The following is a 26,327-nucleotide window of genomic DNA, read 5'->3' on the forward strand; positions in this document are numbered from 1 at the left end:
AAAAGATAAACATGAGGAAACTTATTTTCTAAAAATCCCCGAGAACCTTGTAAGACTGCACAGCATCAAACCTTTTGAAATATCAGGGGGTTTCACAAAATAGCTGATAGATTGTTCCCCTTAAATAGAAAATACGTCATCATTTAGTCTCTCTATAATGAGAATCAAATACATGTGGCCAAATCAATTCATAAATTGTTAACAAACCTTATCACCATCTCAGGCCCCTAAATCCCATAGAAAACCTGGAAGAAACACCCTATAAAGGATGTGCAAAATAAAGTGGTCAAAAATCCTCTATCAGCACCAACCTTCGAAAATTTTATTATTATTGGCAATTGTTAAAAGGGAGCTATATAAAGCACAGAAAGGGATGTTGAAGTGTGCCAATAGTAATTCTGTTAAAAAGTATTATTTCTTAGTATGAGAATTCACACACTAAATAAACTGTATTTATATTAAAAGTCATGAAAGACTATGCTGCCACAATCAAAGATACATTTACTTTACACATCTTTAGTGGTACTCCAATAAATGTGGCCAGCACTGTACATCAGAGGAGGCCTTGCTATAAAGTTTCATGTCTATTTGAATTTTTAGAATCAAATAGACATGAAGTGGAAAAGTTATCAGCACGATGGCTGGCTGGATGGATGGATGACGGGGTTATTTATGAAAGAAGTTGGTCTTTATGAATGAGATATTTCTGTGCTTTTGGGAGAACATTTTCAGAATGCATGGATGATGTAGTATTTGAAATGGCCTAATGAATTTTCATTAATGTCTGCCTGCTTTGCTGGAACTTCACATTGTTATTTTGTGCAGTTTGCTAGGTAGTTATAATCTGTTTGTTGATTCCAGTTGTTTTCCCTCTACAACTGAGTAAGTTAAAGTGTCCATCGCAGCATCTTAGCAGGCATTTAAAGGTGCTACAAGCTAAACATGTTGAAACCTCCTTTCATCATTGGCTCATTAAGCTGTATAATCAATTTAATGTTACAGTCTTCCTTGTTTTGATTACTCAATTTTGACTGATTTGCTTTGCTCACATTTGCTTTTGAATAGCCTGTTGATAAACGGGTTATTGGTTTTAGTTTAATCTCCATTGTATTGCACTTCTTGCAGCGTTATTTGCAGTTAATTCAGACGAAATTCTTTTAAGATTGACTTTTTTGGCCCTTTGCCGCAAAGATTTCATTTTTCCCAAATGAAAGGACTATAATGAATTGCATAAACGTATTGAGATCTTCTTATTTTGTGAAAATCACTTCTCCTTTTTTGTTTCGGCAGGCAGAGAAGTTTACACTGAGCTAAATTCCCCCTGTGGTTTTAGCACTGTTACTGTATTTCATGGTCTGTGAAATTGATTTGTTTCACTTCATATCACATCCAGTTGAAAGTGCAGCATAAAAGTCTAACCTGCTTTTGCTTAAACACAGATTGAACTAAACTTGTCATCGGTACAGAAAAGGCAAACATGCCCGTCCGAATGGATGATAACGAATGTTCGACTTTTCAAATGCGCAGACAAGTAATTACAGTTTTAGTAGGATGCACAGTGTCTTTTTTTTGCGAACTTGGCCGATAACAATGTCTTTGGTTATTGCTTTTATGCTCTTTTTGTTTCCCAAAAAGAGGCTTAGACACAGTTAACCGTACCACTGTTCAGCATTGTAGTTTTGTCACCTGCTCAAACAATCCAAAGCAATGCGAACTGACAGCTAGAGTGGCTCCACTTTGTCCCGTTTCTCTTCTAATTTTTTTTTTTCTGTAACCTCTTTTTGTTCCTTACATTCTGCATCTCCCCCGCCCCCTTTCTCCTCGCTTTTCCTTGATCTCTACCTCCCTTTTTCTCCTCAGACTCTCATGTCCCAAGGGCAGGCATTCCCAGCTGAGCAAAAGAAGCAGCAGCAGGGGCCAAACAAATCCCCGAAAAGGACGTCGCTGTCTTCACCGCCATTGCCACCTGTTCCGCCTACTCCACCCCAGAACAATCACTCCAACCTCTTCCTTTCAAGTGCCCTGCTGGGTCTCCCTGAACCCCATCACCCAAATGGAGTCATCCAAAGCACCACTCAGGACACACCTTTGGCCCTCATCACCAAACCTCGCAAAGACGCTGCCTCTCAGGGCAGGTCCCCTCAGCCCAACTCAGACGCTGGGTCGATGCCTGTCAATCTGAGCACAGGGCCAAGTAGGACCCCAGCGAGTGCCCAGGCTGGTCCTCCATCGCAGCCTCCAACTACCTCACCCCATGCCACGGGCCATACATCTAGAAAAAGCAAGACGCCCAAGGTTAAAGGGCAGACACCAGCGCCGGGACAAGCAGACCCTTTAGCTGCCTGGAAGGGCTTCTCTCAGAATCATCTGGTGCAGTCTCTGGTAGATTTGTTTCGAGGAGGAGAACCTGGTGTTGGGATTCCTGGGGTTAGTATCCCTGGGGTTGGAATTCCTGGCGTGGGAATCCCTGGAACGTGTAACCCCACAGCTGGTCTTCCAGCCAACAAGGAATCGGACGACTCAGGAGACGACGACGACGATGATGAGGACGATGACCTCGAAGAGGAGGATGAAGAGGACTCTGATGATAGTCTCTCAGGTAGGGATTGTCTTTCCGTACAACCTAAACGTAACTAAGAATGAACATTTTTAATAACCAGCCCTACACGAGTCAATTAAAATCCACCAATTTTCATTTGACTGCCAATGATTGGTGATCAGAAGGCCCAATATAGGAAAAGTCTCCCCCCCTCTCCCATTCATCAAATTCATCAAAATTAAGAACAAACTTGAAATTCACTAGATTTTTTTTCCCCCCATACTATTCTCTATAATGTTTAACTAATTCCTTTTTTCTTGATTCTCATGTTCCATTTCCAGAGTCTGACAGCAACTCTGACAGCGACATTTCAGGAAAGAAAGTGAAGGAGTTAAAGCTGCTGCCCTCTGGATCATCCAAAAAGGAGATGACTCCTCGCAGGCTTACCAAAGGTCCAGAGCTACTGAACACCTCAACCAACCACACCGCCACCAGCTGCTCCCCTCTCAACCTACAGGTCATCAAGAGTCCCTCTGTTGCCACCAGCTCCAGTGCCTTGGCCTACCACAGCTCTGCAGGCTCTTCTTCCTATAGCCTAGCTTCTCCTTTAGGTAAAGCCTTGCATTGTTTTTTTTTATTTTGTTACTTACAATGCCTTGTTAGAGAGAGATAGTGAGAACTGATTTAAAGGTACTGACAGTCAACATCAGACAACTATTTTTTTAAAGGATGAAGCACATCAAAAAATGCTGTTGTGGAGGCTAGTCTATGTATGTTTAAGAAGCAGGGGAAAAAATACAGTTTTTTCCCCAGATCAAGGAGGCAGCATCATATATAATAAAGATGGTCTGCTTGCACATATGAGAGTACGTTGTTTGGTATTAAACAATGAGTTCCGGCTATTTTCTCTGCAGGTGAGACGTTTATTCTGGTGCTGCATGTATGTTTTTAATGTAGCAATAATATTTAGCACTTGTTCGTGTTTTGTGAGAAACTTGGGTTTTGTATTGAGGAAGTTGACTTGTATTTATGTAAGGAACCCATGACAAACAAAAAGCTGACCTTCAAGTTTATTTAGTGTCACAGAAGTATCTGCAGGAAATTCCAAGCAAAAATGGAGAGTGATAACAGACTTAACATTTTTACTTGAAGGGACAGCTCTGATTTTTTTTGTGGAGAGTTTATGATGAGTTAGTATGTTTTCTGCTCTAGATACACCATCAGTTGTTTTGTTCAGGCTGAAGTGGATCTCTCTCTTACAATAACTCCAAACCATTCGAGCAATTAATAGGAATGTTTTCGGGGGGATAATGATTTAATTTTCTTAGGCTTTTCATTTGAACAGTCATTGTCACAAGACCATCAAAAATAACACGTTTCTAATTACACAACAATCTATAGAACGCAAATAACATTTTATATATTAAGTAAAGAGTTTACATAAGATATGGTGGCATTTTTGTTGTTTGATTTGTTGATTTGAAATCCTCTTTTACTTGGGCCCTGCTCAGTCTACCTTCAGCCTCTAGGCAAAAAATACCTTTTTGTATACTTGTATTGTTTAAAAGGAAGATGTAATGAGGAGTACCTAATGTCGGTAAGATACTAACTGTTCATAACCTCTGCTGAGAAACCCCTTTTAAAAAGTCTAAGCAGGAATTTTAAGTTGAAAGATAGGTGCTTATGAAAATAAACGCTAATTACCCTTCAAGCTAATCATTGCATGTAGTTTACCTCATGTAGTTGTATTTTTGCCTTAAGGCTGTAACATGCAATCCATTTAATTTATGTGGGACAGAATAATACAGAAGTACACTTATGTTTTATAAAAAATTAAAGAAAATAAAAAACACCATTCACCTTTTAAGACAAAAATAAGTTAATAAATTCCTCTCTTCTCCTCTCATCCTATTTTGGTGAAACATGCTTTTTGTATGATAGAAGGTCCAGCTTGTGTTTTTAAAGTGACACAGAGGGATGCTAGGATTTTAATAAAAAGTAAAGCTTTAAAAAGCCTCACTCTAGAGAGATCCACTGATCCTTAGTGCGATTTTACACAGAAGGAAAATTTCCTGATTTTCATGTAAACAAGGGGTGTAAAGCTGTTGCCTAGTTGTTCCCTCTGGAATATTGTTTGCTATTTTCAACCTAACCGTAAGGCCGTATGGGGCACAAAACCCTGTACAGTCACACTTTTCACAGCTCCCACAACAGCTCTGTACATACTATCAAATGCATAAAGAATGCAAGTGTGCTGCCTAAAAGGAAATACACTCCCTTTATACTCAGGTGAGTATGAAGAGGGCTTGTTCCTATTTGCAAGACAGGAAGGAGACAGTTTGTTGTCATGGCTCAACTGCAGCTCTGAAATCCTGTAGGGGCTTGCCCAAGAGTCCTGACAAGTTACTTGGCACTGCAGCAAGGTTTATTTCCGCCACATTCAATGAGAGATTACGCAGATCACAGAAAACAGGACGTGTGTAACTGGCCAGGAAGCAACACATTTGCAGTATTTCATCTGCGCTTTTTGTTCTCAACTGCTTGATCTTTTCCTCTGCCTAAATATCTTTCTGTTTCAGTATTTAGCTTTTACATACCCATCAAAGTAAAATTTGGATCAAATGCTATATTTGTCATACAATGCTGGCAGTTGTGTTAAAAACAAAAGTCTGGCTTCTCTTCATATGTGAGTTTTCCCTGATGGTTTGCACCACCTCTCTACAGGTTTAGGGAAAAGGAAGCGGGTGATGGATGAAAAGGAGTTGATGGTACCTCTGGAGTTGGGGTACGTACAAGTAGTTCAGAGTCAGAAAATATGCGAAGTACATGTCTTATTTATCTATCACTTCAAATTGTTCTGCTTTCGTGCACGGTGCAGTGTGAAGGACGAGCCGCGTGAACACCTGTTTTATTTTTCGCTCCTAGGTGGCGGAGAGAAACAAGAATCAAGTCGGTGGGTGGACGCCCACAGGGTGAGGTGTCCTACTACGCTCCCTGTGGCAAGAAACTCAGACAGTACCCAGATGTGATGAAGGTACCTTGCTCTCACTGAGCCGCATTTAGTCTCATTAGTGATGCACCAGCAAATTTGTGGGCAAACCAATGAAAAAAACGATTCATAACAAGACATATAATGTTAGTCATTGCTGACAGCATGTATCGCTGATTTAGGGGATTATGTTTAAATTCATATCGGGACATTCAGCTTGCTCACAGAGATGTTTGTGTATCAGTATTAGAGAACTTTGCCTCTGCTTCTGCTTCAGCTCAAATCCCACCCCCATCCCGCTTTCCACGACCCTAATAGTGAGAGATGGTGCTCTTAGATTCACTTCTTGTGCCAATTTATTCACCTCTCCCTGCCGCCGAAATGATTAATGCTTAGTTTCGAGGGATGCACAATTTTGCTCCATTTGCTCAGTATTCAATTGTGTCTAGTCTTCTGTGTTTGCTTCATTGAAATTTCAAGCATAGCAGTCGTCCAAACTGCCTCAGAGTATGGTGCTGACAAAAAAAAAAAAAAAAACTGTCTATGCAGTAACATTCGCTCACTTCTAGTCATTCACCAGGCAGTAAAAGACTACCAATGCCACAGATAAATAGAAAGGGGCCAGAATTGTGCATCCCAAGGTCAGATCCATTTTTCTCTCCTGAGAGCTTTTGCTCTTTTTTTTTTTGTCCCCTTGCTTTTATAATGATTAGCAGCACTGCACAGACGCACTGTTGCCGTAGACTTCCTTCAGTCTAGTGCCTCCAAGATGCTTTTCAATGTCGCTAATTTCGTTTTTTTTTTTTCTCCCTGCCTAAACCAACGGCATTATTATTTTCTCTTCTTTAGTATCTATCCAGAAATGGAATAAGTGGCATCACGCGTGATAATTTTAGCTTCAGTGCAAAGATAAGGGTTGGTGACTTCTATGAAGCCAGAGAAGGACTCCAGGTGACTGCCTTTCATCTCTCTCTCTCTCTCTGTCCCTGATCCCTGTTCATCTTTTCATCTAGCTGCCGTCAAAGCTTCGTGCAGCAGTCACTGTCACTGATAGGAATCAGCCTAAACCCTCAGTAGTCCAGGTTCATAGGCTTCTCACTGTGCATGAAGAATGTAATAATCAGTTGACATTACTTCCACAGGTGACCAGTGATATGTTACAGTTCTGTGAAAAAGTCTTCATCCACTCCTCTTTCTTTTTTTCTTTTCTTTTTTTTTTTTTGTTTTTTGATTTTGTATTATATGATCCAGACTTTCTTCTAATTGTTTAAAACCCTCTGAATGATTGGCTTCATTTGAGTCTTTTCCTTTAAACTTAAATTTTAAAATAACCTTTCTGCTATTAGTCATTAGTTATTTTGTTTTAGGAGCAGAGGAGTTGTCACACCATGCGCTACAAGCAGATGCTTTAAAACAGGGTGTTATTAACATTTTATATTTGCAATTAGCATTGTTCCCAGTAGACTGCCAGCACGTTCCATCCTAGACAGAAGTTGAATGCTTAAAAGGATAGAACAACGCAACTTTACCATAGCCCATTTAGCCTTCTTGTTGTCTGCTGGCTGACTTGCCTTGCAGCTGGAATAAACCACAGACATGTTGAAGAAAACATAGATTGCATTTAAACAGCTTCTTATATTTCAACACCTCACTGATAATGAAAATGGTTGTGTCTACACCAAACAGTGTTTGTTGTCAGTTTAGCTTGGTAAAGCTTACATGTGTTGTTCTTACTGATCAGATAAAAGTCTATTTTTACAATTTTGATAAGCTGATCACTGGTCAGGGCCAGTTGAGGTTATAATCTTCCAGAGACTCCTGTCACTCTATGATATTTCTTGGTGCACTCCTATTCATTTTCAGTTCAATCCGAATACTTGGCTAATTTAAAAAAGTTGTTAAATTCTTTAGTCCCTTACCACTGCTATATAAATCACTCACACACAGCAAAACACCTAAGCTGTAGGGAATGATACCTAATAAATACTCTACACTGTTGAATTTATTCATACCCCTTTCAACACATTTTCGTCTTATATTAGCCACAAATCTTAGTGTATTTTATTTGGTTCTTGCATAACAAACCAGCACAAAGTAGCAAACGGGCTGAACACAAACCCGTGCTACATTTTTTCAGACTTTCATTAGTCGAAGATTGTGAAAGCCATTTATCTTTTTTTTTTTTTTTTCTCTTTCACTTCACACTTATATGCTAACCTTTTGTTGGTCTATCACATAAAATCCCAACATGTTACACCAAGGTTTGTGGTTATAAAGCTACAAAATGTTACAAAGTTAAACAGGTAGGAAAATTTTCCTAAGAGAAACTGTATATGCACAAAACTATGTGTTTTGTACATATACAGTTCCATTGTAGCTGTATAGTAGCTGCATTGTAGCTGTATAGTATATCCACACAGGTCACACTATACCTAACCAGGTTTTGGTTTAAAGTAATCTTAAATTTTTACTGTTAACTATTTGGAGACTTGAAACTTATAGGGAATTTGTGGAGGGAGCAAAACATTAGTGTGATGGTATGAGAGCCTTGCTGTAATATCAATAAAGATATTGATATTACTTGCAATTTTTAAATTGAAATCTAAATTAAAAACCAAATAAAAGGTGTGGGATATGTTAATTATTGTGATACGGATACATATTTTACAGTGTTTAATTATACATTTCTTATTTCTATCAGTAACAATTGTCTTGGTTGTATAAAACAATATTTTTCATTTATTTCTACCTGGAGTATAAATAATTTTGGGCTTGAATTGTTTTTATGAAAACTAAGTAAAAGAGCAGCTATTGTTCAAAGGTCTTTAAAAGCCTTGCAGAAAGCTTGCACAATGATTGATCAACGCTACTTGAGTAAAGCATAAAAAAAAGTCTTGCTTCTTGGATTCATAATTCAAAGAAAGAAGGTGTGGGTAAAGACTTTGTGCGCAGTACTCTGTGTCTATGATGTAATAAGCGAAACAAGAAAGTAGGTGTGTGTGTGTCATTTGAAGCATAAATTAAAAAAAGGATTTACTTAGTACATTCCTGAAGGAAAGGGAAACAGAAGGGATCAAATATAATAGTTTTTTTCTTTTTACTTTATAAGTATATTAGAATATTTTCATATATATATATATATATAAAAGCAACAGCTAGTCCTTAGTAATATAATAGTTTTCTTTGTTAAACAAAGTTAAATACTAAAAGAATGGTTTTATCTGCTTAAGCTCACTTTGTCCTCCCCATTGTTTGTTTTTCCAGGGTTTGCAGTGGAGCCTGTTGAAGGAAGAAGAGGTCGTTCCTCGAATTTTGGCCATGGAGGGTCGCAGGGGTCGTCCTCCGAACTCAGAACGGCAGCTAGCGGGAGACGTTACCAAAGCTGGTCGACGGAGGAAGGGACGGCCCCCCAACGTGGGCGATCAGCTCGTAACAGAAGGGCCCAGCCCCAGTGAGGTCAAACTTCTGCGCAAGCTGGAAGCTCAAGGTGAGAACAGGAAATGAGCCCTGATGTTGATGGAGAAGTTTCTCTATCTGTATCAGCAGCATTTTTATTTTATTTTTTATTTTTTAATAGATATTAGTTAGTTTTCAAAGGATGTGGATAAGAGTTGGAATCCTGCTCATGCTTTGTTCCATTGAAGAAAAAGAAAAGTACCTTTTTGAAAAAACAACCTACTTCTACTTTAATTACCAAATTAAACATACCTTTTATTAACCCCACATTTTTGTATGAAAATAGTTTTTTATAAGTCTGATGTTACATTCTGATCTTAAATGTTATATTTTCATGAGGTGTAAGCAAAAAAATCGCATTAATTAAATTGCTATGTATGCAATGTATTTCAGTGAAACATTAGTGAAATAAATGAACTTTTTAGTTATATTCTAATACATTGAATGTGGCTGTATAATTCCTGATCAAATTTGAAGCAGTTGACAGGAACATGAATAAAGAAAGACATAAAACGCTGTGGAATATTACAGCAGTGTTGAATTCTCCCCTGAAGTTTACCACTCATAGTGCTTTTCTTTGTTCTTTGTGCAGAAATTGCCCGACAGGCTGCCCAGATGAAACTGATGAGAAAACTGGAAAAGCAGGCGCTGGCACGTGCAGCTAAAGAAGCTCGCAGACAGCAAGGTGAGGTAGCACAGAGCGGTAAACATGCTGGTGCAGGTTATTCAGTTGGTCAGACTGTCACTTCGAACTACTTTGATCTGAATGAGTTCAGTATGAATACCGGCAGGACCTTTTGGGGAGCTCATGCTGCTCTTACAGCCTTTGTTTGTGTCGATGTTCGTCTTTAAAGCGCAAGCTTTAATCTTCTCCCTACTCTAATCTTTTTGCTACCATGCTGTTAGTTCATTATGCTTATAGATTTTTTATATATATATATATATATATATATATATATATATATATATATATATATATATATATATATATATATATATATATATATATATATATATATATATATATATTGGATATGCATGATAATGAATTTCAAAAAGTGAAATATCATTTGCTTAGCCTCCACTTATATTGAGAAGTGAAACCAGAGCTGTCTGGTGTAATGGATCACCACATTTCAACCGTTTTTAACATTTCAAGTTTATTCCATCACTTCTTTAATTTGATGTGAAAATTTGCTCAAATACAAATTACTTAATATGGTTGATTGCCTTTGCTTTTTTATTGCCTTTTCCATAGAAACAAATTTCTTTGTTAGGCTGTTTTTGCCAGTAGCTTAATGCCATCATCTGATAATGAGCTCAAGCTTTCAGTCACTTTTAAACCTCTGTTTAATTTAAGAGTTGTTCTGTAAACTTACTACATGTGTTAAACATACAACTAAGTTTTGCACATATTGTCAATGGCCTTTAATAAGTCGTTGGAGTAGTATTGTAAACACTAGTACCAGAAAAAAAGTGAATGATTTTAACTCTATAATCCTAAACCTGGAAAACTGAATAAGATAAGATGATTCTTTATTTGTCCTATCAGTGGGAAATTTAATCTGTCAGAATGTGGACAGTACAAGATAAGAGTAACAAAAAAAAAACAAAACAGTAGAGTAAAATAAATGCTTTTACTCCTGGTCTTTTATACTGGGATGAGCTCAAATGCAGCTAAAGGCAGTTGAACTTTCAGATGTCTTACAATAAGTGACTTATTATTCCTGTCCAATATGATTCTCACAAATGTCTTTTAATATTCCTCCCGCCTCCAGAAAAATAATAATAATCACCAGTCAGGTGAAATATATTTTTTGAGGTGAAAATTAGAACGGACACCCCATCGTACCTAAACAGTGGTGTTACTTGATTGATGGGTAAACTGTTAATTATGTTCATAAGTGTTGATCTTGATGATTATTGTAATTATTTATTCATTTTAGCTTTATATAGGAACTTAAATGAGATTTGATTACATAATTTAACATTTTTCAAGGGAAAAAGGCGGGAGTATAAAACATCATGTACATCTCAGTGTTTGAAACTAAATATGTCTGAGTACAAAATTATGAATTAGTTGTTCACAAGAATGCCTTTGGGTTTTTAAAAAAGATAACATAACGACTTATTTGAACTAATTTAAAAACTAGTAGAACAATGATCTCCAATTCATTAATTTTCACTTTGTATATTTTTCTACGACGAGGTCATGTTAATGAAACATTTGTTCTTGTATGCATTGTTGTTTGTGTTTCACTCTTTCTTGCTGTGAAAAAGCTCAGACGCTCACATTGTACATTCTGATCTGAGCACGAGCACATTTGTTCTTATGAATTCTCATAAATGTAAATTGTTGTGCTCATCATTTTTCTGGCCAGTGATAAAACACTACCTTGTCTCTTTGCAGCCATCATGGCAGCAGAAGAGAGAAGAAAGCAGAAGGAACAGATCAAGATACTCAAGCAGCAGGTGTGTGCTGATGAAAAGTCTGTCTGTCTTTCCTTCCTATCCTCCCTTTAAAACCCTCGGCACTGAATCTTTCGCCAAATGCTGACTTTTGTCACTGACTTCCACTTTCCAATTGCTGTTATTACTTCTGCTTGTAAACTTTACTGTATACTTTATCTTGCGAAAATGGAGTCGTAGGAAAGTGATTTTGTAAGTGGATGTCTTCCACTGTCTAAAATATTAAGAGATTATGTTTTTTTTTTTTTTTTTCTTGCAGGAAAAGATCAAGCGCATTCAGCAGATTCGGATGGAGAAAGAACTGAGAGCGCAGCAAATTTTGGAGGTAGAGAATCTGATCCAGCAGCACCTCTGATTAAGCAGAGCATTCCTGGATAGCTGGAGCCCCCAAGTCTATAGTGTTTTAATCTTCCTAAAGCTCATTACTGAACAGCAGCATGCATTGGAGGGAGTTGCGTCTTCTTAGGCATAATTCCACATGGAACTAATGCTAAATTGGTCTTGGTTGACGGGTGTTGAATATTAAAATGGATGTTGCTGCCTCTTCAGACCTTATTTAAATTGGACAGAAACGTCTTTTTTTTTATCAGACAACAGTAACAGTTTAGCATAAGTGGGTCAAGGGGAAAAAAAAAAAAAAAAAAAGCGCTGTTTGCCGCACGCAAACACACATTTCAAGTTGCACGCACGTCACACATCTGCAGACGCACACAATTATTCTGTATGAGCTTCAAAGTGTTTTAACAGGACTAAATCAATTTTGAGTTGACACGGTTGGCAAGCCACACTTAACAGGAGGCTTCAACATTTTCACAATTACACGTTAAAGAGATACATTATTCATTCCCTCTGTTTTACAAATTTGACTGGCATTCAGGAGCGTGGAAATCTTTGCTCAAGCCAGAAAGCTGCAAACAGTCACTTTACGTGCAACAAAGCTCTCAACCAAGACTGATTGATGTGTTCCTGTCACTGTATTCTTTATTCATAGGCCAAACGGAAAAAGAAGGAAGAAGCTGCCAATGCCAAAATATTAGAGGCTGAGAAACGCATAAAGGTATGTTTTGTATTTCAGCGAAAGTTATAGAAGCATACATTAGAATGCACATTTTTGAATGAGGATGATTATGTTAATTAAAAAATGTATAATGGGCTTTTATGACTTGAAAGGCACAAAGCAAACAAATGAAAAGCATCATTTAAAATAAACAAAAGTCCCATCTGTCTGTAGTCATTTTCATGATATTAACATGAGGGGAGCATATTAATTCCCCCACTCCTCGCCATTTTTGTCTTGCTTTCAAGGAGAAAGAGTTGAGGAGGCAGCAGGCGGAGATTCTTAAACACCAGGTAAGCTTTTACTACAACTTTCTTAGGCTCTCAAGTGAAATGATTACTAATGTAAGAATGTATTTAGCTTAAGCATGGGCTGGGATCAGACTGTCACCTTGAGTAAAAACAACACAGTTTCCCTCCTGTCACTGTTCACACAGAAACTTTGAACAAAAATGTAAATCATGTTGTAATTTGTTAAATTTGAAGAAGAAAAGCAACAATTATAATGACAATTTTATGTCACTTATTTTTGGCATTCTGAAAAATATATATAAACAAAACACTGGTCAAATTTAAAAGTATTTTTCAAGTCCTTATTCCACAGAATATACCTGCTTTTTACTGCTTTTTTGTAAGTAACAAGTTGATGTCATCGTGGGAGGCTTGACGGACCTACTGCTTGTAGTTTGGAAACTGTAGTTTTGAACCAAAGTTATATTCATAAGGATATTGAGTAAGTTCGTTTTATTTTCACACCAAAGTTGTCTGTGTTGACTAGAACAAATTCCAAACAGCTCAGTCTGTTTTTCTTGTAGGTTATATTTTTCTTTAAGTCAGCTTGACTGGCAGTAATAAGTAGGGGAGGGGCAACACTTTATGCTCCATGTGTCCATCCTATCAAAACAACATTGAACTGTAAGACGGAAATTGGCAGTTTTGACCACTGATCAACCAGCCCATGCCTCATTTACCTTAAACATCCTTAAATGTGTGTGTGTGTGTGTGTGTGTGTGTGAGTATAAATTTAAATACAATATGTAGATGTGTGAGAATATGAAGTGTGAGTGAGATTAGATCCAAAACGTGTCTTTTAATGACTTGTTTCAGCATTTCTCTTTGTTTTACTCCTTGCTTATTGGTATTGGTGATTACTTCTGTTCCATAATACTTTGCCAACTCTCTCTGCCAGGAGTTGGAGAGGCATAGACTAGATATGGTATGGGTATGTTTATTTTTGTACATCTAACACCTGCATCGTGTAACTGGTTGTGTTATGGTTGTCATAGCAATGCATTAAGTGTAGCACTGGCTGCTGTCATACTACATTCTTCTGCATGGCTTTCCAGCAAAACCAACAAAAGAGAAAAAGAGTCAGTATGCTGCCTCCATCTGCTCGTCCTGAGGGACAACTGACCCTGTCACGGTGGCCAGGCAGCTTCTGTCCCCCTCCCCCTTCCTCGTCCTCCCCCTTCTACTCAAAATGCATTGCAAAGACTGCTCGGCAATCCACACTCACTGTCTGAGAGAGAGAGAGCGCTCGAGGAGTTTCCATCCATCACGCACATCGTCTAACCGTTGTATCGGAGTAGCCTGTGTTACCCATGAGTGCTTGACGATTTCAGCCCAGAGATCGAGCTTGTGTCTGTCCGTCCGTGCATCTATTCTGCAGTCCATAGAGTTCTGGACTTTAACCTGCCCCATGCCAGCCTCTCTGTCATTCACTGTTCCTGTACTTTGCACAAAGAATGAAAACAGCTACTGGGAGTCATTTTGTCTTCATGGTGGTGGCACGTCCAGGAACATACCCCCACAGTCTGAACTTTAGTGTTAAAATTGACCCATTTCACAGAAGGATAAGAACATATTTGATTCCACCATGACAACAAATATGGTTCTAAGTAGTTTGTTTTATTTTGGCCTGGCTCTCCTGCTTGTAGATCTTTTTTTTTTTTTTCACTCATAATGCACAGTTGCAGCTGAATCTAAAGATTGGCCTATTTGTATTTAGAAGGACTGAGGAAATCAATGCCTCGCCCCACTTATAACTTCATTCAGAGTTCAATGAGTGGGTAAAAAGAGAGATCCATAAAAATAATGTTGACCTTTAAAGCCTGTTTTTGTGACAGTCTCTCTATATAGTTTTTTTTAAAGGCTTGAAAGAATGTGTGGGTTTCATTACCTCTTTTAAAATTTTCCTGTTTTTTTTTAAAGTTTTACATTTGTTGACAAAAAAAAAGCAAATAAGGGGGAAAAAAATTATTACTGCAGAGCAGAACTTGTGGTGTCTAGCTGTTTATTTGTTTGGTTGTTTATGACTATGATAAACCGATCCTCACAAACAGCCTGTTTTAGTCTCTGTGTGCTGGGAATGTTTTTTGGCAAACCCTAATAGCAGCAACTGTGTCTACCTGGTAGATCACAGAGGGAATGACAGGTTGATACAAAGGAACAGGAAACCGTAAAGAGATCACATAAAACGATAGTCAGTCACCAGTGAGTCCTGTGCCCTTTTGCAGTAGGCGGTGTATCATGCACCAAAAGAATAACACAGATGTCTCATCCTCAGCAGTCACATTTTCTGCTAATACTTCAGCTGCCAAAACCACTGAAGTGGAACTGCTCTGTTTTTTTTTTTGTTGTTGTTGTTTTTTTTGCTGCTTTTTAACTATCCGTTCCTCTTTGTCATTCCCTCACCAAATATTACTGGAATGAGGCTGAAAATAAAGATCAGCGTTGACTCGCGTAAATTTTTTTTTATTGTTGTTTTGATTGCAACGACCGTGTGGCACGTCAGACAACTTGTTGGAACTAGCACTTTCTCGCTTTTGTTGTGTCAGCTTTAGTTTAGAGGCGCCGTCAACGATTCAAGCTGCTTCTTTTTTCCTTTTGTTTTTTTGTTGTTTTTTTTTTTCCGAGCCTGTCATCACATCTACTTTGTATCGCATCTATGTGTTGCTTTTTTGGTTGTCATTGTACTACCGTACTGTTCACTTATGCTTCCACCATACATGTGAAAAGTGTATACACGTGAAGCATTGTTTTGTGTTTGTTCGAGTATGGTGCCTCTAATGAATTCCGTTTTACATGAATACATAAGCAACTCAGTCGACCTTGAGTGCTGTTTGTACAGTGCGTGCACCTTAATGCGTCCACTTTTTTTTTTTTTTTTTTTTTTTACCATTTTAGGAGAGGGAAAGGAGGAGGCAACATGTAATGCTGATGAAGGCTGTTGAGGCTCGCAAGAAAGCAGAGGTAGTTCACATGCACACGACCGGATTCAGAAACACACACATCCACATGGCCACTGCCATAAAAAGGGGCAAAGTCATTATTCTCTCTGTGAATTCCTGCTTTCTCTCCTTCCGTTGCACACTTTTCCTCCTTTTTTCCCCCCCCTACACTCGTACCGAGTTAAAGGATTCTGGCCCTCAAGCACTTTTCCTCCGAATGCGCAGCAGTATTAGGGCTGAATTCTAACACTGCTCAGCAAAGCCATGCAAAGCCCCTTGTCTGTTTTTACACACAAGCACACGCACTCACACACGCACACACACTTGCTTCACGTCCCTAATGCTCCCTCAAATTTTGGACTCTCTAGGAGCGTGAACGCTTGCGGCAGGAGAAAAGAGATGAGAAGCGCTTGAACAAAGAGCGCAAACTGGAGCAACGGCGACTAGAGCTGGAGATAGCGAGGGAGCTGAAAAAGCCAAACGAAGACATGTGTCTTTCTGACCATAAGGTTGGTGCTCTGTCTGTTATAAACACTGTTATTAGTCGCATTGGCGATAATACTGATGATGTACTGGGAGCAAAAGACTTGTTGTGAGAGCTGAGTTAGTGGAGCACTTTCTTGGGTCAGTGTTAAGATCATATGATTGTGACATGTCTTCCCTCAAGTGGTGAAAGTGAGGAACTGCAAAATAAAACTGGGTGTTTACAAGATGCTGTACAAATGTTAATGAAAAGTTAAGCAGAAGTCAAATGTGGGATAGAAAAAAGTGATATAACCAAATAAATAACTGCAGTGATAGGATTCAAGTATTTGGGGGGAGATTTACAAGATACTGACAGCAGCCGATGTCAGTGTCTCAATCTGAATTTTCCCTGTTTTTCCGTGTCCAGCCTCTCCCAGAGTTCTCCCGCATCCCTGGCCTCATCCTCCCTGGACGGGCAGTGTCAGACTGCCTGATGCTCATGCAGTTCTTGAGAGGCTTTGGAAAAGTTTTAGGACTTGATTTGAATGCAGATGTCCCCACCTTGGGAATGCTGCAGGAAGGCTTGCTCAATGTGGGGGACAGCATGGGCCAAGTTCAAGACCTTCTGGTCAAACTGCTCTCTCTAGCAGTCTGTGATCCCGGTTTGCCACCTGGACAAAAGGTAGAGAATTTATATTTGAATCAGGAGGGATTTTATAAAAGACTTACATTATCATAATAGTTATGTATTGCCTGTAATTACTGAATAGTATGGGCATATGGAAATTTCGTCAGTTTTGTATTGATAATTAGAGGCTGAAAAAAAGAATTTGAAACTTAAATTTGACATTTTTATTTAAAATAAATACCATTTTAATGTAAATCTTAATGTGTTTGAACTTTTGATTTGCTGTTTTTAACTACAGATTAACTGCAATTACAAAATAAAAATACGTATTTTTACTCAACGAATAAATACTGCTACAAAAGACAGTTCTGATCAACTTGAATCGAAAAGTTAAAGTGATGTCACGACCCTTTTGTCTTTCTCATCAACTCCTTCACAATCAGACAAAAACCATGCTGGGGGACCACTTAACCAACGTTGGCATCAACAGGGATAACGTCTCGGAGGTGCTGCAAATGTACATGAGCGCTCATTGTTCCAACACAGACCTGGCTCCTTTGGCCCTCAGTCTGAAGACCAAAGCCTTCCAGGCTCACACTCCTGCCCAGAAGGCCTCCATTCTGGGGTTCTTGGCTAATGAGCTGGCCTGCAGTAAAGCAGTTATCAGGTAGGGGAAGAAGCACAAACTTAAAACTGTTTATTTTTGCAAATATTCTCAGTTTTAGTTACAAAGTACCTGGTGGTTTTGAGGTTTTCTGCATGGTTTCATTTTTTTCTCTCTCTCTGTGGGTTTGCTTGAGTGAAACATATTAACAGAAATCCAACATGTATCTATGTGTGGGCTGTATATTGCTTAATTTTGAAGTTGTTTTTTTTTACAAGCAGTAACCCTTTTTTTATTCAGTGGAAAACAATTAATAACTGCAGAAACGGGTAGTAATTTGCAGAGCTTTTAAACAAAGTGTACAAGTAATTTGGTCTCTGGGATACAGGCTATTACATTTTTTTCTCTGCCTCTCTATAGCTGCCTGTTAATCTCAACTTTCATTAAAAGCACGAGTTTAATTTATAGTAATGCATTTCCTGTTGCAGTGAGATTGACAAGAATCTGGATCAAATGGCGAACATGAGGAAGGACAAGATCATTATGGAAGGAAAACTGAAGAAGTAAGTTTTCCTCAAATGTCGGTATTAAGAACACATCTTTTAATTTCGATAAAGCGGTCCAGCTGAAGTTGTTGTGGATCTCCACGCAGGCTGAAGATCATCCACGCCAAGCGGACCGGGAAGAGGGAGGCCAGCGCGGGTGTTGAAGAGAACCAGTCCGTTGGCACTCCATCCTCTGCCGCCAAGCGCAAGAGGAAGCTGGGTGGAGACAGCGAGGATGACGACGATGACGATGATGACAGTGATGACCAGGCAGAAGACGACGACGACGACGAGGAGGAGGAGGAAATTAAAAAAGTAAAAAAAGTGGAGACCTTTGACGAGGTAAAACCAAAATGAATGCAACTTAATGCTCGTTATAAAAATTGACCTCATTCTAATCACTTACAGACATCTGCTGGTTTTTTTTTCCTCCCCTCCTATCAGGATGAAGTCGACCAGGCCACCAGCATTGAGGAGCTTGAGAAGCAAATAGAGAAATTAGCTAAGGTACACTCTTCTGTAGAATGAGTATGTGGTACGACGAATCTAATCACTGTAACCATAAATGTTTAAGGAGACAGAGAAATTATGCATGCTTGGCTGTTGGTAATAATGTGTGATTGCATGCAGAACTCAGAGATTAAACAACTCTCCTGGGAAGTCAGTTACAAAGAGATAAAGCACAGAAGCAGTAATTATTACTGCTGTTTGTTATATTACTATACATGATTATGAAGTGCTTATTTTCATGTCAACATGAATATTTCCTTCTAGTTTTTGAATACATCTCGATAGACAATTGGCACAATGAGAAACAAGTCCCACAATTAAACTACACATCAGCTATGATGTCTTAAAATATATTAGCGCGCATTTTAAAACGGTATTCTATGAATATGTGTGCTGGCATGGGGATATTATTTAGCCTGTTGAATTACCCCATCAGCGTGTTGTGCAGTGCTTCATATTCATTGTTGTGCCCGGTTATCCTAGACAGGAACGAGTTCTAGATTCAGGTCACCCAGGTTAAAATGAATGAATTCATGGTTAGTGTTCACCATGTAAACATTGTGAGTCAAGCTCACAGCTTCAACATGTCTGTTATTATCACTGAATTCCCAAAACTCTCACATATTTTAATGCATTTTATTTTGTCAAAACAGCAAAAGTAGTTTGAAATATTGCTGGAAAGCAGACAATTTTGATAAGTTTTACCACTGTTAGCTAACACCGTGGCTGATCCTCCTATTTAATAAAAGGGAGAGAGGGTAGTCATATATTTGTAAAATCATGGGAACAACAGCATAATTTAGCTCGATGTTCTCAAAATATTGAAGTTAAACAAAATATCATGTGGCTTCTTTATATTTTTGCAGCAACATCATCAGACCAGAAGAAAGCTCTTTGAGATATCTCATTCCCTGCGCTCCATGATGTATGGTCAGGACCGGTATCGGCGCCGGTACTGGGTTCTGCCACACTGCGGAGGGGTCTTCATTGAAGCTATGGAGAGTGGAGAAGGTAGAGGCAGCACAAAGCACTCATGATTAGCATATTTCTTTTGATCCTCTTCAAGGTATTTGGAAAGCATGTTGTTTCAAAAATATTTGCGCTAAATACTCTTGTTATTCTTTCCTCAGCCCCAGAGGAACTGGAGGAGGAGCGGCAGAGGAGGAGAAGAGCAGCCGAAGAGGTCAAGGTGAAAGAGGAACCCCAGGAGTTTGAACTGCACAAGGAGAAACCCCGCAGCCTCGATGGACAGAACCTTCGGACACAGAGCTTGGAACAACAGAAAGACGAGGGTCAGGAACATGAGGGAAAGAAAACCACTCAGACTCTGTTCTACCAGCAGGCCGGCTGCATCTCAAAATTGTGTACACTCCGAAACGTTGGCAAAGACGTTAGCAAGCAATCTCTAAAGGCAGAGGAAAAGGAGAGTCCACTTGGGATACAAGAGATCAGTCCCGTGAACATTTCTGATGCCTCCAAGAAAGAAACATTACCTTCCCCCAATCATACTACCCCAGAGCCCGCAGCAGCATTAACTCCTTCCTTAGTGACCACTAATGACACTACAAACATCCCTCCTCCGGCTTCTACATCTTCATCTTTCCCCTGCCTGCCCGTCCGACAGGAAAGCCCAGGGAACACTCCTCCGACTTCCTCTCCTGTGCCATCTCCACACCTCATATTCCAAGCCAATGACCAGTTGCTCAGAGTTCTGACCGAGAGGAGTGGGCACTGGTTCAGTCTACTTCCTCGCAACCCTTGTGACCTCTCTTCTCTTACCACTACTCCGCCAGGAGCGCCGCGTGGCTCTCCTCAGGCGTCTTCAACACCAGGCAGACCTAGGTCTCCACCTCCTTCCCCCGCCCTACCTCTCACGCCTTCTGCTGCCTCTGCGTCCGCTAGCCCGCATCACCCAACTGGTCTCCTCAACTACCCTTTGTCTGCCCTGCAGGTAAGGCCGATGTCCAGAATAAAACATAATGGATGCCATTGAAGTTTTATTTCCAATTTTACTAAGAGTTTGTTTGTCTCTTTCTTTTAGTTGAAGTCAGGGGGCTCATTGCTTGGGGTTTCTTTTGCAAACTGGCCTAGTGGTGTGATAAGTCCCAGCTTACCTCTGTGCAGTAGCCCCAGCCCCATGCCAGGTCATTCCCTGGAGGGCAACACAACAGCAAGTGTCTCTAGTAAGAGTGAGTCACCTATACCTCGCATTGAGAAAAGCTCCTCTATGCCCTCTTCCGCCTTGGAGATGCCGAAGTCGCTTGACCACCCTGCACCTCGGCCCATTCCAGAAGGTGAGTGACCTCGCCGCGTTGGTGATGACAAAACACCAACTTCTGCTAATGGGATCGCGTGTGTTTGCTGTCTCAGAACTGCTGACAGGTTGGTGGCGGGTGTCTCACATCGAACAGCTGCGGGCACTGGTTGATGCTCTCCACAGTCGAGGAATCCGGGAGCGGGGCCTCCAGCGGCAGATGCAGAAATACCTGGAGATAATCCCACAGGTTTGCACCAAACACAAAGATGGTGAGTAATGCAACAGGTCTTCCTGCTTGTATAAATGTTCCAGATAGCTGCATTAGCAATTTTGTTTTTGTATACGAGTCTGTGTAACTTCTGTTGTGGCAATCTTCTAGTGGCCATGATTGAGCTCCGGGAGCTTGAGGAAAGCCAGGTCAGTGTGGAGTCAGTGCGGGGCTGGTGTGTGGAGGAACAGGCCATGGAAATGGACATTGCTGTGCTGCAGCAGGTTGAGGAGCTGGAGAGGAAAGTGACTGCAGCCAGCTTGCAAGTCAAGGTAAATTTTGGATATCCTTCTTCGTGTTGTGTGTCCAAATTAGAATAAAATAGGTTTAAACGCCATCTGGTCAGAAGACATGACAAATGATATCCCATCCAGGGCTGGACCTACCCAGATCCTCAGTCTGAGCGGGAGGATCTGGTGTACTACGAGCACAAGCCCCCTACTAAGTCAACACCAGCATCAGGAGGTGCAGGAGATAAGGACTCCAAGGAGCATCTTGAGGAACGTGGAGAGAAGGGCGGGGTGATGCGTCACCCGGACAACCCTCTGGACATAGCAGTGACACGTCTGGCCGATCTGGAGCGCAACATCGAGAGAAGGTACCTGAGGAGCCCCTTAGGTACCACCATTCAGATCAGGCTGGATAATGTGGGTACGGTCACTGTCCCTGCCCCCGCCCCATCCTCTAGTGCTGACAGGGAAGGGTAGGTCATTTCTCCAACCAAAGCTCCCCACTCTCCCACTAAGACCCCTTCCTCTCTCTGTCTGTGCTTTTTGTTTCCCATGTCACTCCAAAACTGAGGGTCTTGGTTGCTTTAACAGCAGATGTTTGTGGTCGCTTGTCAGATTTGTGTACATCTGTTTTTGTTGGGTCTCATGGAGTTTTTTTGGGGGGTTTTTTTGGGGGGGAGGTTGGTAGGGGCTTCACTCAGTTTCATTTCCTGCACATTGTCATTGTTCAGTGTTGTTTGGACTTTTGTTTCCTACAATCATTTGCATGGTGTTGTTACTCTGTAACCTTGATTATGAGCAAACCTTTGGCTTCCAGAATTTAACAAACCCTCAAACTTTCTGCATGAGCGAACCTTTAACCTGACAGAATGGGTGTGTACCTCTCCCCAGCACCTTACACCCTCATGCCTGTCTCTGCACAGCCAGAGCTCATAATGATCTGCTGTCTTGCTGGCAACTTTTTTCAACTGATACCAAGCAGCTTGTGTGAAAACAGACCCATAAATCCTTATTTCGTTGTGCATTTTTGATCCTCATCCTCCTGTCCTCTCTTAGCGGTGAGGAGGAGGTAGCCCACGGTATGAAGGTATGGAGGAAGGCTCTGAGTGAGGTCCGCAGTGCCGCCCAGTTGGCCATGTGCATCCAGCAGCTGCAGAAGTCTATCGCTTGGGAAAGGTCTATCATGAAAGTGGTAAGAAAATGCTCCAAAGGTTATAGACAAACCTCGGGAAGAGCTTTCTTGTTTTAATGGACAGGTTTGTCTTTTTAGTACTGTCAGATGTGCAAAAAGGGGGACAATGAGGACCTCCTTTTGTTGTGCGACGGCTGTGACAAAGGGTGTCACACTTACTGTCACAAACCCAAGATCACCAGCATCCCCGAAGGAGACTGGTACTGTCCAGCCTGCATTTCAACGGTATGTCAGTGTAAATAGTATAATGGGGCTCATATCATTTAGTTTAGATTTTCAGGATCCTGTAGGATCCATACCGTCGATGCTGTTAAAAATAGATGCAGTGATCTCCCAACAGTTTCCAAGCCATGTAAATTGTTTATAATTCGAAAATTGAGTTGATCGACAACTTCAAGACGCAACACTTTTAAAGATTTTGTGTACTAACTGTTCAATTTCACAGGCAAGTGGTCCGTCCCCAAAGACCAAAAAGCCTCCAGCCAAAACTGTAGCTTCTAGCGGAGGAAGCAGCAAAAAAAGCGGGGAGTCCAAGAAAAACGTGAAGCAGACAGGTAACGGGGAGGTATCAGAGGAGGATTCAGTCAGTGCCAGCAGCACGCCCAAAAAAGGATCAAAAGACACCAGCAGGAAGAGAAAAACAGAGGAGGCTTCACCTGCTCTGATACCAGCCAATCAGGAGAGCCCTGTGTGTGTGAAACGGGCCAAGACGGCAAGAGACAACAACAGAGACCTGGGATTATGCAGGTATCTGCCCTTGGCGTGTTCGCTCTTGTCGTCGTTTTTTTTTTTTTTTTTTTCCGTTGAATAGTTCTTTAAAGTAACTAAAATCATCACACATTCTTTGTTGTAATCAAGAGCTTGTTACGTCTCAAAAACCAATTCTTGTCTTTGCGTTTGTGTTCCCGACAGAGTACTTCTCGCAGAGTTGGAGCGGCATCAGGATGCATGGCCTTTTCTCACGCCTGTCAACCTAAAATCGGTCCCTGGCTACAGGAAGGTCATAAAAAAGCCGATGGACTTCTCCACTATACGTGAGAAGCTTGTGAGCAGCCAGTGAGTTCCCAACGCTTCTATTTGTTCTTTTTCTTCCTTTAAACCTGCGGGGGATTTCCATGTATTTTAAAGCCAGTTTTTCAGGAAGGAACGTGCTGGAACAACTTAGAAAATGCTTTATCTGCTTTTACAAGGGTGTTTCTGTAGGATGAAAAAAAAATATATGGCTGAGTGTCTTCATTAAGAAAAAGAAAACAGGATATAGAAGCTTTCATCCATCCATCTCTTCATAGTTTGTGGTTTTCATTGATCCGGTGTTTGAAGGCTAAGATCTGTCGTAATATCTTTTATACAGAAAAGCATTTTATTGGTAACATGTTCCAGCTTAATGATTGTTTCCCTTTATTTCAGGTATCAAAACCTGGAGACTTTCATCATCGACGTCAACTTGGTCTTTGATAACTGTGAAAAATTCAATGAAGATAATTCGGACATTGGTCGAGCCGGTCATAACATGAGGAAGTTTTTTGAGAAGCGCTGGACTGAGCTTCTGAAGCAAACAAACTAAACTGTTCAGACTCTCCTTGTGAACCCATTCAACGTTTCATACGGAACACCAGGTTTTATTTTCTATTTTTTGTTTTTTTTTTCTGACGGAGTTTGTGGCTTTTTGCAGGATGGAAGAAAAAGTCGGCTCCTTCATAAGGAATCCATTGTGTGCTTAAGAGAGATATCACCATACAAAAAAAAAAAAAGAATAAAAAAAAAAAAACGTTGTTACATGAGGTGCGCTGGATTTATTACAACAGGGATAAAAGCCCCAAAGAGTCCCAGAGAAATGGGGTGTCCTAGTGCAATACCATTCCCTGTCTCAGAACACTGCACTGAATGAATCCTACTGATGTATCTGCTCTAGAATACTTTCCACTACCTGTACATAGTCTTTTGTTATTTAATCGTATTATAGTGAATGTATTTAATTTTGTAATAATTATTTATGAATCAAGGTCCACTTCATTTTCTATGAAAAAGGAGGAATCATCTAAACTGCTTTGAATTTAAACCACCACAACAACAACAACAACAACAAAAAAGGAATGTGTCTTTGTGTTCTAATTTTTATTTTCCCCAAATATCAAAACAAAGCCAAGAAAAGAAAGAAATAAAAAAAAAACTGTTTACACTGTTCAGTGCTTTGGGGCATCAGAGAACTGTATTCATTTGTTCAAACTGTAAAACTGCGTTTATTTACAGGAGCAGCAGAGGAACAGTTCGACAACGGCGATCCGTGTGTATATACTGTTTATTAATGTCAATATTATGTCTTGTTTGCAACGATGTGTAAAAATTGTTTAAGAATATTAAGATATTGTTTATGCCTTAGAATGATTGTAGCATTCTATTTTAGTGAACGTGATGAAAACATTATCATAAATATTGTTTGTACAGTATATACATATCCTCTGCAAACACTGTGGTATCCTTAATCTTGGTAGTGCCTACCCTTCCAACAGGGGCATGTAGGGGATGTTGTTGTTTTTTTGTTTTTGTTTTTTTTTTGTTTTTTTTTGTTTTTGTTTTTTAGTTTTCATTCTTACGACAATTATTTTTTTAATATGATTTAAATCTGACAGGGCCTCCAAAGTTGGACAGTAACACAGAAATCATTCCTCACCTCAGCAGAGAAACAAAGGAGCAACAAGCATTCGGTTTCGCTTCCACGATGCATTTCCTCAGAATCTGCCACAATACAGAGGACCTAAAGGCCATTTGTAACCACTGTGTTGAACCTTGCTGTGTGTCGTGGCCTGATGGAGGCAGCTAGATTTTTTTGTACCCAAGTCGAAAGTACTTGAAGTTACTTTATTTAAGATATTGTGGAATAAAAGTATCATTCTTTTGTAGGAGCTTTATTTTTCACTAGTGTGTGGCACGGACCTATTAAAAGGATGTTTTTCAACGTAAGCGTCTTACACTTGATTCATTTCAGTTTCCACTTCACATAGTTGCTGCTTCTGTTTTGGATTACCGGATTAATAATCTTTATTCTCTTTCCAAGAAGAAATTAAAGCTCGGTATGCGTGTGCCGCTTGAACTAGGGGTATGATGCAAGCCATGATGGAATAAATTGACAAAAGTGGTGCCAAAAACAGAGGCGCAGCATGTTTTCTACACTCTAAACCTTCAAATTAAGAAAATAAGAATAAACATGAGTGGCAAAATAAATCATGAACTTCACAATATAATACATTATTATGCACACAAAACGTTTTCGTCGTAAACGTCATATGCAAGAGAAGTTTTACAAATGTTTACCTTTAGTATGTCAATGATTACTAATAAAAATGTATTCTTTAGTTAAATGATTTTACATCAAAATAGGAAAATACTTTTACGTATTATATTCATTCATATTGTAGGTACTTTAATGACCTAGCTTCTTTTGTAGGAGCGATAGAATCACTTTTGCAAAGTGATAGAATTATGTTAGCAGTTTTACAAGCAGGGGAAGTTTTCTTAATCTTAATGCAGAAACCAAGACAATTTACTATTATGATGCATTTCTATTTGGGGTGAAGAAGATGATAAAATAAATATGCAATTCTATATCTCTCTAAAATAAATTCAAAGAGTAAGGGGGGCCTGATCATTTTTTTTATTCTGTTAAAAAGTGCATCTATTGATGATAATGGATTGGTAAAAAAAAAAACAATACATGGAAAAGATGGAAACAATCATTCAAATCACTATTCTGTATATCAGAGCTCACCTGCTCTTCAAAAGAGGAAGTGATGCTGCTTTTGTCAGCAGCCAAAAGGAGATATAAATGTCCCTTTTTCTTCCTCACCTTCCAGCCTCTCTGTGGTCCTCGGGTGACGAGGCAGAGGCAGAG

General features: G+C 39.8%; 1 protein-coding gene across 10 annotated transcripts in view; it reads left to right on the forward strand.

Moving 5' to 3' along the window:
* Positions 1-24,129, forward strand: part of baz2ba (bromodomain adjacent to zinc finger domain, 2Ba) — a 72,365-nt gene extending 48,236 nt beyond the window's left edge. For 2 of the 10 annotated variants that reach the window (XM_088004212.1, XM_088004209.1), the window contains 30 exons: positions 1,861-2,599; positions 2,881-3,150; positions 5,264-5,324; positions 5,465-5,573; positions 6,378-6,479; positions 8,793-9,015; positions 9,577-9,669; positions 11,395-11,456; positions 11,713-11,778; positions 12,445-12,510; positions 12,759-12,803; positions 13,699-13,731; positions 15,696-15,761; positions 16,108-16,248; positions 16,632-16,886; positions 17,276-17,499; positions 17,925-17,999; positions 18,089-18,323; positions 18,426-18,488; positions 19,358-19,502; positions 19,622-20,442; positions 20,533-20,785; positions 20,862-21,017; positions 21,128-21,288; positions 21,391-21,719; positions 22,303-22,438; positions 22,517-22,663; positions 22,884-23,185; positions 23,351-23,494; positions 23,846-24,129. In XM_088004212.1, coding sequence (XP_087860338.1) covers positions 1,861-2,599; positions 2,881-3,150; positions 5,264-5,324; positions 5,465-5,573; positions 6,378-6,479; positions 8,793-9,015; positions 9,577-9,669; positions 11,395-11,456; positions 11,713-11,778; positions 12,445-12,510; positions 12,759-12,803; positions 13,699-13,731; positions 15,696-15,761; positions 16,108-16,248; positions 16,632-16,886; positions 17,276-17,499; positions 17,925-17,999; positions 18,089-18,323; positions 18,426-18,488; positions 19,358-19,502; positions 19,622-20,442; positions 20,533-20,785; positions 20,862-21,017; positions 21,128-21,288; positions 21,391-21,719; positions 22,303-22,438; positions 22,517-22,663; positions 22,884-23,185; positions 23,351-23,494; positions 23,846-24,002 — 5,679 coding nt within the window. In that variant the 3' untranslated portion in view covers positions 24,003-24,129. The remainder of the gene's footprint in view (positions 1-1,860; positions 2,600-2,880; positions 3,151-5,263; positions 5,325-5,464; positions 5,574-6,377; positions 6,480-8,792; positions 9,016-9,576; positions 9,670-11,394; positions 11,457-11,712; positions 11,779-12,444; positions 12,511-12,758; positions 12,804-13,698; positions 13,732-15,695; positions 15,762-16,107; positions 16,249-16,631; positions 16,887-17,275; positions 17,500-17,924; positions 18,000-18,088; positions 18,324-18,425; positions 18,489-19,357; positions 19,503-19,621; positions 20,443-20,532; positions 20,786-20,861; positions 21,018-21,127; positions 21,289-21,390; positions 21,720-22,302; positions 22,439-22,516; positions 22,664-22,883; positions 23,186-23,350; positions 23,495-23,845) is intronic. The other 8 variants (XM_088004214.1, XM_088004210.1, XM_088004218.1 and 5 more) reach the window with 8 other exon arrangements.
* Positions 24,130-26,327: the final 2,198 nt, after the last annotated feature.

Source organism: Poecilia mexicana, unplaced genomic scaffold, assembly GCF_051168715.1.
Source record: "Poecilia mexicana isolate PSO_F unplaced genomic scaffold, ASM5116871v1 scaffold_3, whole genome shotgun sequence".
Taxonomy (NCBI): domain Eukaryota; kingdom Metazoa; phylum Chordata; class Actinopteri; order Cyprinodontiformes; family Poeciliidae; genus Poecilia; species Poecilia mexicana.